At 49.7% G+C, this 14,345-nt stretch overlaps 2 protein-coding genes across 2 annotated transcripts in view; one reads left to right on the plus strand and one right to left on the minus strand.

Annotated features, from left to right (window-relative positions):
• The window catches only part of CDC73 (cell division cycle 73), a 45,517-nt gene that overhangs the window by 16,527 nt on the left and 14,645 nt on the right, over positions 1-14,345 (minus strand). Inside the window, exon 10 of the mRNA XM_084868750.1 lies at positions 13,935-13,999. Coding sequence (XP_084724876.1) covers positions 13,935-13,999 — 65 coding nt within the window. The remainder of the gene's footprint in view (positions 1-13,934; positions 14,000-14,345) is intronic.
• B3GALT2 (beta-1,3-galactosyltransferase 2) lies at positions 531-7,636 on the plus strand. The gene is made up of 2 exons (XM_084868749.1): positions 531-914; positions 5,087-7,636. Exon 2 carries the CDS (start codon positions 5,159-5,161, stop codon positions 6,410-6,412), a length of 1,254 nt encoding a protein of 417 aa, XP_084724875.1. The 5' UTR covers positions 531-914; positions 5,087-5,158; the 3' UTR covers positions 6,413-7,636.

Genomic DNA, 14,345 nt, shown 5'->3' on the forward strand with positions numbered 1-14,345 from the left:
AAACTTCAAAGGAAGCAGTGCATTGAAGGGTGAAATCAGATCAATTTACATGTAAAAGCTTATATTGTGGTGTCCTATAAAACCGTGTAAAACACACACACACACACACACACACACACACACACACACGGAAATCAACATCTAACCCTGAACACATTCAGAAAGCCTGTGCTTAAGCATAAAGTAAAAGAATTAAAAAAGGGACATGAGATAAAAAGATAAAATGTAATGACAGCCATTCACTTGCTAATCACGCCATCCTCTTAGTCTGCACCCACCACCGCGCTGGGGCCGGATCTGCCACAGAAGCACCGTCTAAGCTCCCCCCACCTTCGGCTTCGGGTCCAAATGAATGCAAGCGGTCACGTGGGCGCCAGCCGAGCAGTGACGTGCGATTCTGCTCTGTCAGAGGCACATCTGTCAAGCCCACATTCAAACTGCTGCTGCCTGGGCGGCAGCCGCGGCGCCCGGACCTCCCATTCCGCCCGGAGCCCGAGCCCGGAGCCCGGAGCCCGAGCCCGGAGCCCCTGCAGCTGCCAGGCCCCGGGGGCGGCGATCGGGGCCTCCCAGCACCGCCCCTGCCAGCCAGGCGCCCGGCGCCGGGAACATGGATCCTGGGCAGCAAGGACGGCCCTGCATTGTCCGGCCCGGAGCGCAGATGTAGCTCCCGCAGCAGCGGCGGCGGCTCCTTTGTTCGGAGGGACGATGCGGGCCGGGGGCCCCCGGAGCCCGGCGCCCCCGTGAAGGAGGAGGGCCGGCGGGCGGCAGGTGGACACGGGCAGCCCGGGCACGGCGGGCGCGGAGGCAGCGCGGGGGGATGTGCGGAGCTGATGGCCGCCTCCCGCTGACAGCCGGAGCCCCGAGGTGCTGGGGGCAGGATCCGCTCCACGCCAGCGGCCTGGCCGCCGGGGAAGGTAGGTCCCTGTCTGTGTGATGGCCCCTCCGGGGTCTGCCCGGAGCCGGGCTGCTGGCTGGCTGATGCCCAGGTGCACCAGCCCTGCCCTTGGCACGGGGAGGGTCCGGGGTGGGTTTGGGGGTGTCACTGTGCGGGGGGCTCTGGCCCTGCTCCCCCCGGGATCGGGCAGCCCGGGAGGGCGGTGATGGTGGCAGGAGAGAGGCAGCGGGCGCGGGAGGCGCCTGGGATTCTCTGAGAAATTAAAACTTAAAGGGGAATCGCAGCCCTCTGAAGACAACATGGCAAGCCTCGGCCAAATTAGGTCACATGGAAGCCCGGCTCCCGAGCCACAGGCCGGCTCCTCTAAGATGGCCATCGGGAGACACGCAGGAAGTTCATGGAGATGCTCTCCGCGGCCAGAGCTTCCCCGAGGCCTTTCGGAGCAAACCCGGCCTCCTGGCCGCCCCTGGTCCCCGGCTTCCCCAAAGCCGCCCGCCCCGAGGCAGCCAGCACCGGCCGTTAGCATCGCCGTGCGGTGGAGACCAGGGGAGCGTTTGCACAGATCACATGGGCGTGTGTGTGTACGGCGCACAGCAGATTTGCATGTTCCCGTGCCCATGAAAATAACTGCAACAAAGAAATGCCAGCGCTGGCTGCAAACCCCATCTGAATCAGGGAGCTGCAATTCTAGGCGACAGCCTGTTCTCGCAGATAAGGTTGCTCTTGGTGGTCGTTTTTAAAGTGAAATTCAAAAGCATAATAGGAAACCACTTGGATACAAGCGTATCCTTATAGCATTACAAGGTCAAAATATTAAAGATAAGTCTAGCCACAGTGAACCAGGCTACGATACCCAAGGTAGCCAAATACTGCCAGGCCTGTGTGGGCAGGGCAAACGCACCTAATAAACTATCTTGGCAGCAATCCTCCTTGTAATAACATCTCATGACTCAGGAACTCAAGGATATTTCTAAAAAAAATTTTAGAGGTCTAGCAAAGATCCTAATTTTTGCTCATTTTCACAGCAAAAGTCAATAAGCTATTATCTCAGCATCATAAAAGGCAAACATTTTAAAGACACGTAAGCATGCATTCTAAAATTAGATTTCACAATTTATCGGGCCCTGGTATTCTCACATCACAGCATCAACTCTCACTCATCCCATCAATGTTTACCCCACTTCAGAATGAAATTTTAAAAAAGGAAGAATGAAATCAGATGGTATTTAAAAAAGATGGCTGTGAAAATCTCCATTCTCTCTTAGGGGCTTTCTCTCTCAATGTTAAAAGCACCTGCTAAACATTTTTATAAGCTAGATAGCTCAAAAGTATAGAACTTTTTATTCAAGCACCACTTAAATCTCGAACTGTATCAATAGACTAAAGATGCCAACACTTTTAAAAGACAAATGATAAGAACACTGTGTGTGTGTGTGTGTATGCGCGCGCACACACGCGCGCGCAAACTGAATATTAGACTGTAACACTCTCTCCAAGAACTTCCGCCCAGAAAACGTGAATACGCATTAATGGCTTGGAAACAGCATACAAATCACACGGGAGATAAATCAGAGCTGTTTCTATGCTGGAAACTGAACGTGCACAGCTACTTAGCATGCCAAACAAAGGAACTGTGTCTCGTTCCCACATTTTAAGAAATAAAATATAACAGGCGGAAATTCAAGAATAATTTTACTATGATAATAAAAGGGCATAACTTTACTTTCTTTTTAGTGGAAAAATTTAAAATCAGAGAAACTGTTAATAAGTGATTTTTAAGGTTAGCACACGCACTGTTACCAATGGGAGAATAACAAATGGGTGTCTGATTTTAAGCCTGAGCAGCTTAATATTTATAAACATACAGACGCCATGAATTTAAATTCAGATGCATCTCCACCACCCACTGCTACAAAGCCACCCAGAACCAGAAGCCATGGACTTATGCTGGGTTACAACATGTAATATTTTGTGTTTTCTGTAACACTGAAATACTTCAGAGATATCACTTCAGGTGTATTTTCACAAAAACACCTCAACTTATGACTCTATCTTCTTATTCAAACACTCCTTTAAGCACCTGGCCTTGTATTTATTGCTTCTTAAACGACCAACTTAAAACTTGTGAAAGATTCAATTCTGTGATGGGGCTTCAATCACATCCCAAGCATCATTATGGCAACAGAAAGCAGACATGTTTCACCCAGCTTTGAGATATTCAGGTCCGTTATCAAATACATTTTCAAGGCAACTTTTGATTCTTTTGCATCCGTCCCCATCCCACTTCTATCCCGGCTCCTTTGTGGGTGGAGGACAAACCGTGACTGCCTATCCAATGCTCCATTGGAAAACAAAAGCTTAGGAGCACCCACTCGGAACACTTGGCTCTGTTCTTTCCAGCTGAGCTCACCCAGGACAACATGTAACATTTTGCTGGTAAAATGAAGAGCCGTGGTCTTCACTGTGGCAATGTAACATTAAAATTCATGTCAGGCAACTCCGATAAGTAGCCAACGAGATTGTTTTTACAAACCCCAAACTTGAAAAAGTCACTATCTCACAGAACGGGTAGATAAATTCCTTCATTTGAGAAACACTAACTTCTAAAAGTACCGCATCATTTCAGATCACTGAAACCATCCAACCTGTGCTAGATCACAATGCACTTTATTCAAACTCCCAGCTCCTTGCTCCCTCTAGTGGTTGTCACCAGAACAGAAATTGTTTCATTCACATATGTGTGCATAACACTTGCAATCAGTACTTTCAATGTACTTCACATTATATATGCTAATTCTACTCTATAATTATTCAGTTATATAAGAGCTTTATTTCCCCAAAAATAATTAAATTTCATGTCAGAGCTAAGCAAATTCGGTATTAACCACGAATCTCTCAGCATCACAGGCTGATGAACACACATGTATCTATGCATATAGATACATGTGTGTTCATTTCAAATAAAACTAATGGTCCTACCAGACCGGTTTTCATACATTAAACTTTTAATTCACTGGTTTTATTTTGCTTAAAGAAGTAATTTGCAAAATAAAAACTAAAAAAAAATTAAAATTACATATCAGTCTTCTACTGACTTTTTTCCTTTACTAGAATTCAAGCTAAGCGGCTTTATCTACCTCCACCCCCATGCCCGGATCCAGAAAAACTCAGGGCACGCTGAATCCATGACCTAATCTGTGCTTTCACCGGGCACCTTGACAGCCAGTTCTTAGATGCGGGGTCATGACCCTCCCACAGGGACACCCGTAATTGTATTAAAAGTCTGGGCTCTAAATGTGATCTAGCAAAACTCCTAAAAGTGTAACAAATACTCAACATACAAACTTAGAACACAGCGTAACCCGAGGATCTCTAAGATGCATTTTGTGCCGTTTGAAATGTTGAGTATTTGGATAAGATAGCAAGCAGCACCTATGTTTTGTAAGAAATCTGAAGACTGCTTGATCCTAACCTGGAGACTGACTGGGACATGTGACAGTCTGCCGGGGTCACAGGTCATTAAAGACAACTAGCTGCTATGTTTTTTTAAACCCATCGTAAGTGTAAGTGAGGAAAACGGTCTCCTAACCCCTCCTACCTGAAGTGCGAGGGTAAAATTAGTGCTTGAAACTGCTCATCATTTATTCCTCCTTGAAGTCCGCACGGAAGGCACTGGAGCCTGAGAACTGATCTGGCAGGTGCATCTCCTCCCTGCCTGTCCCGGCACCGTGGGGCGCGGGCACACGCCGGGCCGTGCTCTGTGACGAACGGACTCCACCACCATCAACCTCGCGCGTCTGTCCCACGAAATGATACCAGCCATTTTGCACAAAAGGCCCTGACAGTGCACAGCCACCAATCGTATGTCAACCCATGTTAACTACCACCTGCTCCGGGCCCTCTGACAGGCTCTCGAGGAATCTAGGCACATACAATGTCACGTCTGTCACCGGGACCCCAAGTACCCAGGGCCAGAGCCACTGAGCCAGGAAGCGAAGGGACCCTCCCGCCCGGTGCTCCCTGCTGCCCGGCGCGTTGCTGAGGAGTTCCCACGGGAAAACAGGTCCCAAGCTCTGGACCTGGCGACCTCTCCGCGGCTTCTGAGCTCTGTCTGCCCTGATCTGAGCATCCTCGGTCTCTGTCAGGCAGGTCCGGGACTGGGCATGTGTAACCGTGTGCTTTCCCTTCCAGGATGCCCGCCAGGGAGACGACGTGACCGCGGGCCCATGACCAGGGGCCAGCGCTGACCGAGGCGGCGGCACCATGCCCCCGTGGCGGCGGCGGCACTGCTGCTGGGCCAAGCGCTCGCTGCTCCGGGCCCCCCTGGTGGGGGCGCTCTCCCTGGCCTCCCTCCTGGCCATGTTCCTGCTCTTCAGCCCCCACGACTGGCTGCCCGGCCGGGCGGGGCTGAAGGAGAACCCCGTGGTCTACACTTTCCGGGGGTTCCGCTCCCCCAAGAGCGAGGCCAACCACAGCGCCCTGCGGGGCCTCTGGAGGGACGCCGGGGCCCCCACGCCCAGGCCGCAGGCGGCGGCCAACGCCAGCGACTCGGACCCTGCGCCGCAGGGGGTCACGGGGCTGGAGAACACGCTCAGCGCCAACGGGAGCCTCTACAGCGAGTGGGGCGCCGGGCACCCCCCCTCCCACCGCTTCCGCTATCTCATCAACGAGCCCGCCAAGTGCCAGGACCGGAGCCCCTTCCTGGTCCTGCTCATCGCGGCAGAGCCCGAGCAGACGGAGGCGCGCAGGGCCATCCGGCAGACCTGGGGCAACGAGAGCCTGGCCCCCGGCGTGGCCATCGCGCGCATCTTCCTGCTGGGCATGGCGACCCCGAGCGTGCACAGCCCCTTCCAGCGCGCCCTCCTGGAGGAGAGCAGGCGGCACCGCGACATCGTGCAGCAGGACTACCTGGACACCTACTACAACCTCACCACCAAGACGCTCATGGGCATGCACTGGGTGGCCACCTACTGCCCGCACGCCCCGTACGTGATGAAGACGGACAGCGACATGTTCGTCAACACGGAGTACCTGATCCACAAGCTGCTCAAGCCCGACCTGCCCCCGCGGCGCAACTTCTTCACCGGCTACCTGATGCGGGGCTACGCGCCCAACCGCAACCGGGCCAGCAAGTGGTACATGCCCCCCGACCTGTACCCCAGCGAGCGCTACCCCGTCTTCTGCTCGGGCACGGGCTACGTGTTCTCGGGGGACCTGGCCGGCAAGATATTCCGGGCGTCCCTGGGCATCCGCCGCCTGCACCTGGAGGACGTGTACGTGGGCATCTGCCTGGCCAAGCTGCGGATCGACCCCGTGCCCCCGCCCAACGAGTTTGTGTTCAACCACTGGCGGGTGTCCTACTCCAGCTGCAAGTACAGCCACCTCATCACCTCCCACCAGTTCCAGCCCGGCGAGCTGGTCAAGTACTGGAACCACCTGCAGCAGAACAAGCACAACGCGTGTGCCGGCGCGGCCAAGGACAAGGCAGGCCGGCTCCGCCACCGCAAGCTGCACTAGGGGCCACGGGGCTCCGCTGCTCGGTTCGGGCGTGCAATCTGTAACATACCGCTAAGAGCATGGATAGTGACAACGGATCATACGCGTAGGACAGGTTTTAGTTAAAACTCATCGCATACGAGAGTCCCAAAACTATTTTTTTAATTCCTGAAGACGGTAATTCTTAAAAAAAAAAAAAATACATTATGAAACAGAAGGGTACCCGAGGGGGGCTCTATAAGAGAACTGTCAGGGGGTTCTGTGTATTAACATGCAATAACAAGCATGCCTATGTCAATGGCTCGAGTCTCATGTTAGGGGCCAGTAAGATGTATTTGCCTATATTTTCCTCGTAAGTTTTAATTTAAGAAATGGAGACAGTCCAAAGACCCTTCATTTTAGATGCAGCATATAGAATTAATGTAAATAAAACGTCACCGTCAGCGTTAAGGAGACTTTGTCATTGTGCAAATGACCAATGTGGCGACCTGACTACTCTGAGGGATCTGCAAACTGTATTCTGTGCAATAAGGTTCAGCTGAGTCATTGCAAAAACACAGTCATAAAGCTCAGATGATTTATCCGTGAGTTCTCATCTCATTTCTTATTTAAAAACACACACACACAATGCAAATACTCATTTTCTTTTCCTAAGACTCACATATATCGGGGGAAAGTCTTCTGACATGATGTGATAAAATGTGAAAAATCTATGTGTCTCAGGCTCAAGTTTTTATACAAAGGGGAGGTTTCAGACGGACAGATGTGCGCTCTGGCCGGCGCAGGGCCGCGCTGGCCCTCAGTGAGCCAGGACCACGCTCTGGGCGTGCTCGCCCGCCCCTGGCACACCTGTGGAGAGAGAGGGGTCCCTCTCGCTGGGGCAGGGCGATGACTTACGGGCACAGGGGTGCTGCTGGAAGCAGATAAAAGGCAGAGAGAGCACGCACAGCCGCTCACTCAATCCCTTCCCGGGCTGCACGCTGCCAGGCAGCGGACGGGAGTTTACATCCTGACAGCAGGTGCACGCACGCCAACACTTAATCACTCCGTGGCACCCCCTCCTCGCCGGTGCCAAGTTTACAAAACCTGGGGTTCTAATTCGGCAGATGACAAACAGTCTGCGTTACCTGTGAACACCTTCCGGGGGGCGGGGAAACTACGAATGTTTGAAGAACACTTGATTCTAGGACGAGCAATGTATACGATGCACTTTTGTCAAGTTTTTAATAAAAAGAGTGAACAGAACATCTTTGCTGCGTTTTGTGGTGCAAATGCTTGCGGTGATTTTGGTTGGCTCCGTGATACGTTTTAAAATCAGGAAATACTAACCCTACTAACTCTAAAATAGTGTTTTTTCTTTAATACAAGTAATTAAGCGTATTAATCTTAATGTCGTCAGGGTGTTAGTTATCTTTATTCTAATAAGGATCATTTTTACCTTCAATTCTGAAGATGCTGTATCGAAACAGAAATGTAACATTTGTAAACAGCAGAATCAGACACTGTACTTAGTATTTGAGATGCTGAATTCTGTTTGTAAGCAATTTATTGCTCATTTTCAACTCAGTAATCTTGTGTTCTATTCTACACAGAGTAATTCTGAGCGCTGAGCTAACACTGTGAGCTCTTAGCAAAGTCCCTATTACAAAAAGACTGCCAGAATAGGACAGGAGGGAAGTTTGATGAAAGGCGAAAGGAATCCTCCCTCGGTGTAGAGGAAATCTCTCCTTTCTGCTCCTGAGGTTTAAAAAGGTGTGTGTGCATGTGTGCACACACATGTGCATGCATATGTGCACGCGCCCAGGTGTCGCATGCAGTGTGTACAGAAACAGACGCATCTAAGGCCCTTCCTGTCACAGCGCAGCCTGAGCAGAGCCCGTGCTGGATGAAGCAGACGACACTGCGGGCACCATGCCAGCGACCAGGCTGGTGCACAGCACGGACAGCGCGGCGCCCGCCATGCAGCGCGGGGCGGGGGTCTCCAGCCCGTGTTCCTGGCTCAGAAATCCCTGCCGGGGTAACGCTCCCGCGAACAGCTGGGAGATGCTCACCGGCAGAACGATAACCAGATGAGAGAGGGAGATGGCATGACCTGATGCCAAAGGTAGAGAGAAAGGGGCGGGGAGAGCTGCGTGAAGACTCGCAGTGCCCGGTAAGCACTGTGGTTAACCCCACGCGCCATGGGAGCCACTAACAAGCAGAAGCGTCTGGAAAACAGAAACAGGCAGAGGCTGGCTCACCCTAATGGCTTCCCCCTTCCTGGGTGTGAAGCGGAGCGGCAGGCAGGGCAGAGTGAGGAGACCAGCTCCGAGGCCGCTGTGTGATCCGGGAAGACGGGACAAGCCTGGCCAGGAGGGGGCAGTGCGCAGAGATAAGGAACTCCAGATGCTGGGAAGGTCAGCGCAGTGACATCCAGACAGAGCAGGGGAGGGGAGGGAGGTAAGGGGCAGAAATGATGCCAAGGACCCTGGCCTGGGCACTGAGGGGATGGGGTACCATTTGCCAAGAGAGAGAATCTGGAAGAATCTCTAGGGACAACGTAACAAAGAGCCATCAGGAAACACGTAAAAGGACTGTCCAGCGACCTGAGAACCTCTGGATTATACAGCACCAGTAACCATAGTAACTTCAACGACTACTCTTCACATAGGAAAGTATGGCAGCAACTGGAAATATAACGTATAACATGGCGATTATTAGATTTGTCACTGGGTAAGTTACATAATGCATTAGTAAAGAAGTATAAACTACTATGTCATAAATTTGCATTTTTAAGATAGCAACTCTTATAAGGAGAAATACATTTGATAATATATAGCCAAAGTTTTTGGTAAATTATAATGTACCCAGACATTTACTAACAGAATGATTGGTTATTATAATAGAGTTCTATGTTAAAACTCAACAGTTCCTCAAAACACTCTGAAGAACTTCGTACCGAATTTTAAGATAAATGATAATATTCTAATCATATTAGAAGCTGAGCTTTTGGATTTTCTAATAAAAAAAACTAAAAGGCTTCTACATTAATCAAAGGCTAAAAGACCTGCTTAATTTTACTTCTCCAGTTTGGTATATTAAACTATACATGAAATTCAATTCCAGAATGTTTATGACAACACATACATATGACAAAAAGACATCTGTAAGAAAATGGAAGCTTTTATCTAAAATTACCAAATTTAGAGAATTAGACTGATAGTGTCCAAAATTCATTGTTTGTAAGTAAAAAAATTAAATCAATTATTTCTGACTTAAATTGCAATATGTAAAATGTCTAATTGATTTAATATTAGATCAATTAAAACTTTAAAAATCTAAATGTAAGATTTTTAATGACAACATAAACTGTGACAACCTCAATAGTGAGACAATTGTCTGAGTTCTATGATTGCTATGACCTTTGTCTGCAATTAAAATAAAAATCTCTAAAGCTTTAATTCCTAAACATTCAAAATAAACAGATCTTCAACTTGACAGTAAAAGAGCATTCTAAATTTTAAATGAGAACTTAGTTTTACCATACCAGAAGCAAGAGTTTAAAAACAGGTGTTTTTAAAATAGAAGTGGAGCAGTCACTCACAGAGGAACATGAGAAGCAGGAAAGACAAGAAGAACAACACAAAAGAAACATCCATCAAGAAAAAGACCTGGAAAAGAACCAAAACTTAGAATTAAAGATCCCATGAGGCTTGGCACAGTGGGGGAGGGGAAGGGAGGAACTAACTAGACAATCCAATGCATCGGAGAGAAACACTAAGACAGCTAAGAGAATAAAGTCTGAATGTGGACTTATATAAAAGAATGGAAATTCATTGAAGATTTAAACCAATCTACGAAGACCTAGGAATTGATACTTCAAACTAAAACTGCCAAGAGCCAGCAGAAAAGTACCCAAGGAAATATCTAAACACCCAATTACAGCATGTTATTAAATATTCTAGAGCCCCGGTGCACGAAATTCGTACACTAGGGGCGGGGCGGGGCGGGGGGGGGGGGGTGCCCCTCAGCCCAGCCTGCACCCTCTCCAATCTAGGAGGACCCCTCAAGGGATGTCAGACTGCTGTTTAGGCCTGATCCCAGCCAACCAGTTGACTAGCCAGAAGCTATGATGCACAATGACCACCAGGGGGCAGACACTCAGCACACAGGCATGGAAACATGGAATAGACTCTCAGAAGGAAGGAGAGAGGGGGGAGGGAGGTGAAGGGAGTGGAAGGGAGGGGAGGGGTAGGCAGGAAGAGATGAACCAAAGATCTATTTTTATTTTTTTTTTTTACAGAGAGGAATAGAGCGCTAGAAACATCGATGGTAGAGAAACATCAATCAAGTGCCTCCTGCACACCCCCTACTGGGGATGTGCCTGCAACCAAGGACCTTTCAGTCCGCAGGCCAACGCTCTATTCACTGAGTCAAACGGGGTCAGGGCCCAAAGATCTTATATGAATGCTAGAGGTCTGGTGCACGAATTGTGCACCCGAGGGGTCCCTCTGGGTGACCTGCAGGGATCAGGCCGAAAGCCGCTCTCTGACATCCCCGAAGGGCCTCAGATTGCGAGAGGGCGCAGTGCACCGGGCCTCTAGCATAAAATAGGCCCTACCGGCTGGCTCAGAGGTTCAGCATCGATCTATTGTACAAACCAGGAGGTCACACAGTTCGTTTCTCAGTGGTCAGGGCACATGCCCAAGTTGCAGGCTCAATCCCCAGCGTGGGACATGCATGAGGGAGTCAATCAATGATTCCCTCTCATCGTTGATGTTTCTCTCTCTCCCTTTCCTTCCTCTCTGAAATCAATAAAAATATATTGATACACACACACAATAAAATCATATCCATATTAAAACATGGCGGATGGTTAATCTACAAAGACACTGAGAAGGAGTTACAAGTTAGAAGTGGTAAAACATGCTCAATACTGATAACTTTGTCAAAATTGAAGGGATTTGAGGTGTACTGATTGAGGTAAATAAGTTACAATAAAGAGCGATACTGTCTTATGCAGGGGTCCTCAAACTTTTTAAAGTGGGGGCCAGATCACGGTCCCTCAGAGAGCTGGAGGGCCGGACTATATGAACTACTAATTCCTACTGTAACACCTCGGCTGCGCTCACTGCCCAAAAAACCTGGCGGGCCGGATCAGACTCCTCTGCGGGCCGCATGTGGCCCGCGGGCCGTAATTTGAAGACCCCTGGTTATGCTTTTGGAATAGAAAATTACCTGCCCTGTGACTCACGGTACCAAGACAGTGTCTACCACAGAGGTGACCTGGGAATGACCATGACCCTGACCGTGAGGATGGACACGCCTCCGGGGCCCTGGGAGAGATGCTCGGACTCCCCCCGAGTTGGCAGGATCCACAAAGCCTTTATGCACCTCTCCACCCACTTCCCACCTCCCACCTGGTCACCCTGTCGGGCGGAACTGGAAGATTCTCACGGGAACAGGTGAACAACGTGCAAATAGGTTTCTTAAAAATGGGAGCCTAATGAAGACTAGGGAGTCCTTTATCGTAATCCACAGCATCTCGCCGCTGAGAGCTGAAGAGCGTTCAGCAGTTACCCCACTTCCTCAAACACGGGAAGAAGGACTGGACAGGAACGGAAGTGGTTTCTTGGTTTCCCTGGAGTGGGCACTCTCAGTAAGAAAAATAAAGGTAATAAGACTATGAAGAAGCTCTGAAGGGGGTAGTCTCTGGGGAAAGTCAGGGCCACCTTCTGCTGCTAGTGGTCTAATGACTGTCTCCCGTCCTCCACATCCATCCCACGTGGTCAGACAGAGAAGAAATGGAGGAGGAAGAGAGGTCAGAGAAAACCAGCGCCTCTGCCTCCCCACAAACAGACCGGCGATGACCGGACAGTCCATCCGGCTCCCAGGCCGGTGCTCAGGGGACCTGCGAAGCCAGTTTCTGGAGGAACTCCCTTCCCTGGAGCACGAAGCCATCAGCAGCTGAAGCTTCCGGGAGGAGGAGGAGGAGGGACTGACCTGGCCGGTGTCGGTGATAAATACGGGGAATGTGCAGACTCAGCGGAACATTCGCTGCATTTGACCTCTGAGACGCTGAGCTTATCTCTCTCTCTCCAGCCCTCCCTCTCTCTGGTCCTGCAAGCTCCCTGCTGCTACCCAGTAACAAAGAAAGCTTCACCACCTCCTCTTACTCACCATATACCGGAAAGCATTGCCCCGTGGCCTTTTCTTAGTGTAACGGCCCCTTTCACGGAAGGAATCCATGACAACGCATTCAAGTGTTCCCGTATGAACCGGTTCCTACTCTCAGCCCACCGCCCTCCGCTGGCCTCCCGGGAGCTGACCGGTGCCACACAGGGTCTGCCAATGCCCACCGGAGGGCGGAGAGGCGAGCGCGGAGAGATCAGCTGGGATCCAGTCCGTACTCGGGATTCAACTATTAAAACGATGAGGTTCCTGCACCACCACATCTGTTTAGTCCAGTGTTTCTCACACAGTATAGAGCCCAAGCACAGGCTTTGTGGAAATGCTCAAAAAAGCCCCCAGCTGCCTGCAGCCCTCTGGAGCCTTTATTAGGAAATGCATTTCTTGGCCTAAGTCAAAATTCCTTAGCAACCAACTACACAGACTTGTAACTGTAAAGACAACCTGGGTTGCTTCTATTCCTATAATAACTTTCATTAAATTATGAGCTTTGTGAAATATTACCAAATATTACCAAAATACCCTGGCTGGGCATCCATTTCTAAAAATCTCAATAACTTATGATCGTTATGAAATATTATCATCAAAACACGTACAAAGTGTTGAGTTCGCACTTTCTCTAAGTATTCTGTAAGGCCTGCTCACATCAATCAGGCCGCCAGCAGAGATTAAAAATCAGTCTTAAAACGCTCGAAGTGCTAGCAATCCGACCGTCCTGGGTGCTTGTTTCTGTGGAATCACACACCACCAAGCGGGCAGCAGCGCCCCCCGCTCTGACACTCCTCAGGAGAGGCTGCCCTTGGAGTGAGGAAGACTGCTCTGCAGAAGAATCACCGTAAGAACCATCACCGACTTCCCTATCTGCGCAGTTCAATACTGAAACCAACTTAATGGCATTTCCGATGAGACCAACATAAAAAGGACAATAACCATGAAAGACTTCCTTTGATGGCTACCAAAGGAAAACAACTCGGTCCCACAACAGTGCGACTGGGGAATGGCCAGGAGGCAAGTTCTGTCCCAAGAACACGTCAATAACAATGAATTTTGATGTCTCTTAAAGAGGTAAGGGATTTCACTTAAAAAGCATAAGACACCATGGCGAGAAACCCTCCAAACTGACCTTGACCCCTTGTTGTCTTTAAATCCGCTCCCCAGGGAGCATCCCCTACTTGCAGTTCATCCCAGCAGGTTCACACACACTCAACTCCGTGAACCAAAGGCGACAAGGACACCTGGGCACCCACCTCCACACACATCCATCAGCACAACCGCACTAAAGACAAGCGTCTGGAACAGAAAACAGAGCGAAGCTCTCCGTCAGCACGGCGGCTGAGGGGCGGGAGCCAGGCAGCTCTGTGGCCAGAGGACTCACCGTCACGGACTTCAGCGTCATCCCGTGGTACGTGCCCATCGTGTCAATCTTGAAGCCTTCCGTTTCTGTAAACAAAGAGGGTTTTCTATTAGACTTTATGTATTTCAAGGTCAATCACAAATCTAAATACCCCAGAATATATCTTTAACAGGTCAACAGTATAATAAAACCTTGAATCTACCATACACATAACGTTAAATCATGCACTTCCGAAGATAAAATCTTATAAGGGTCCTAGTCTCAAAAATATATTGAATACACACCATCGAGGCCGGTGGGCAGAAGCTGGTTAACACAGTGTCCACAACTGTGTTCAATGCTTATATAGCTGGCTGGAAGTGTCAAAAATTTAGATTGAGCCCAGCTGGCATGGCTCAGGGGTTGAGCATCAACCTTATGAAGCAGGAGGTC

This window comes from Pipistrellus hanaki (assembly GCF_964339955.1).
Source record: "Pipistrellus hanaki genome assembly, chromosome: 20".
Classification (NCBI taxonomy): domain Eukaryota; kingdom Metazoa; phylum Chordata; class Mammalia; order Chiroptera; family Vespertilionidae; genus Pipistrellus; species Pipistrellus hanaki.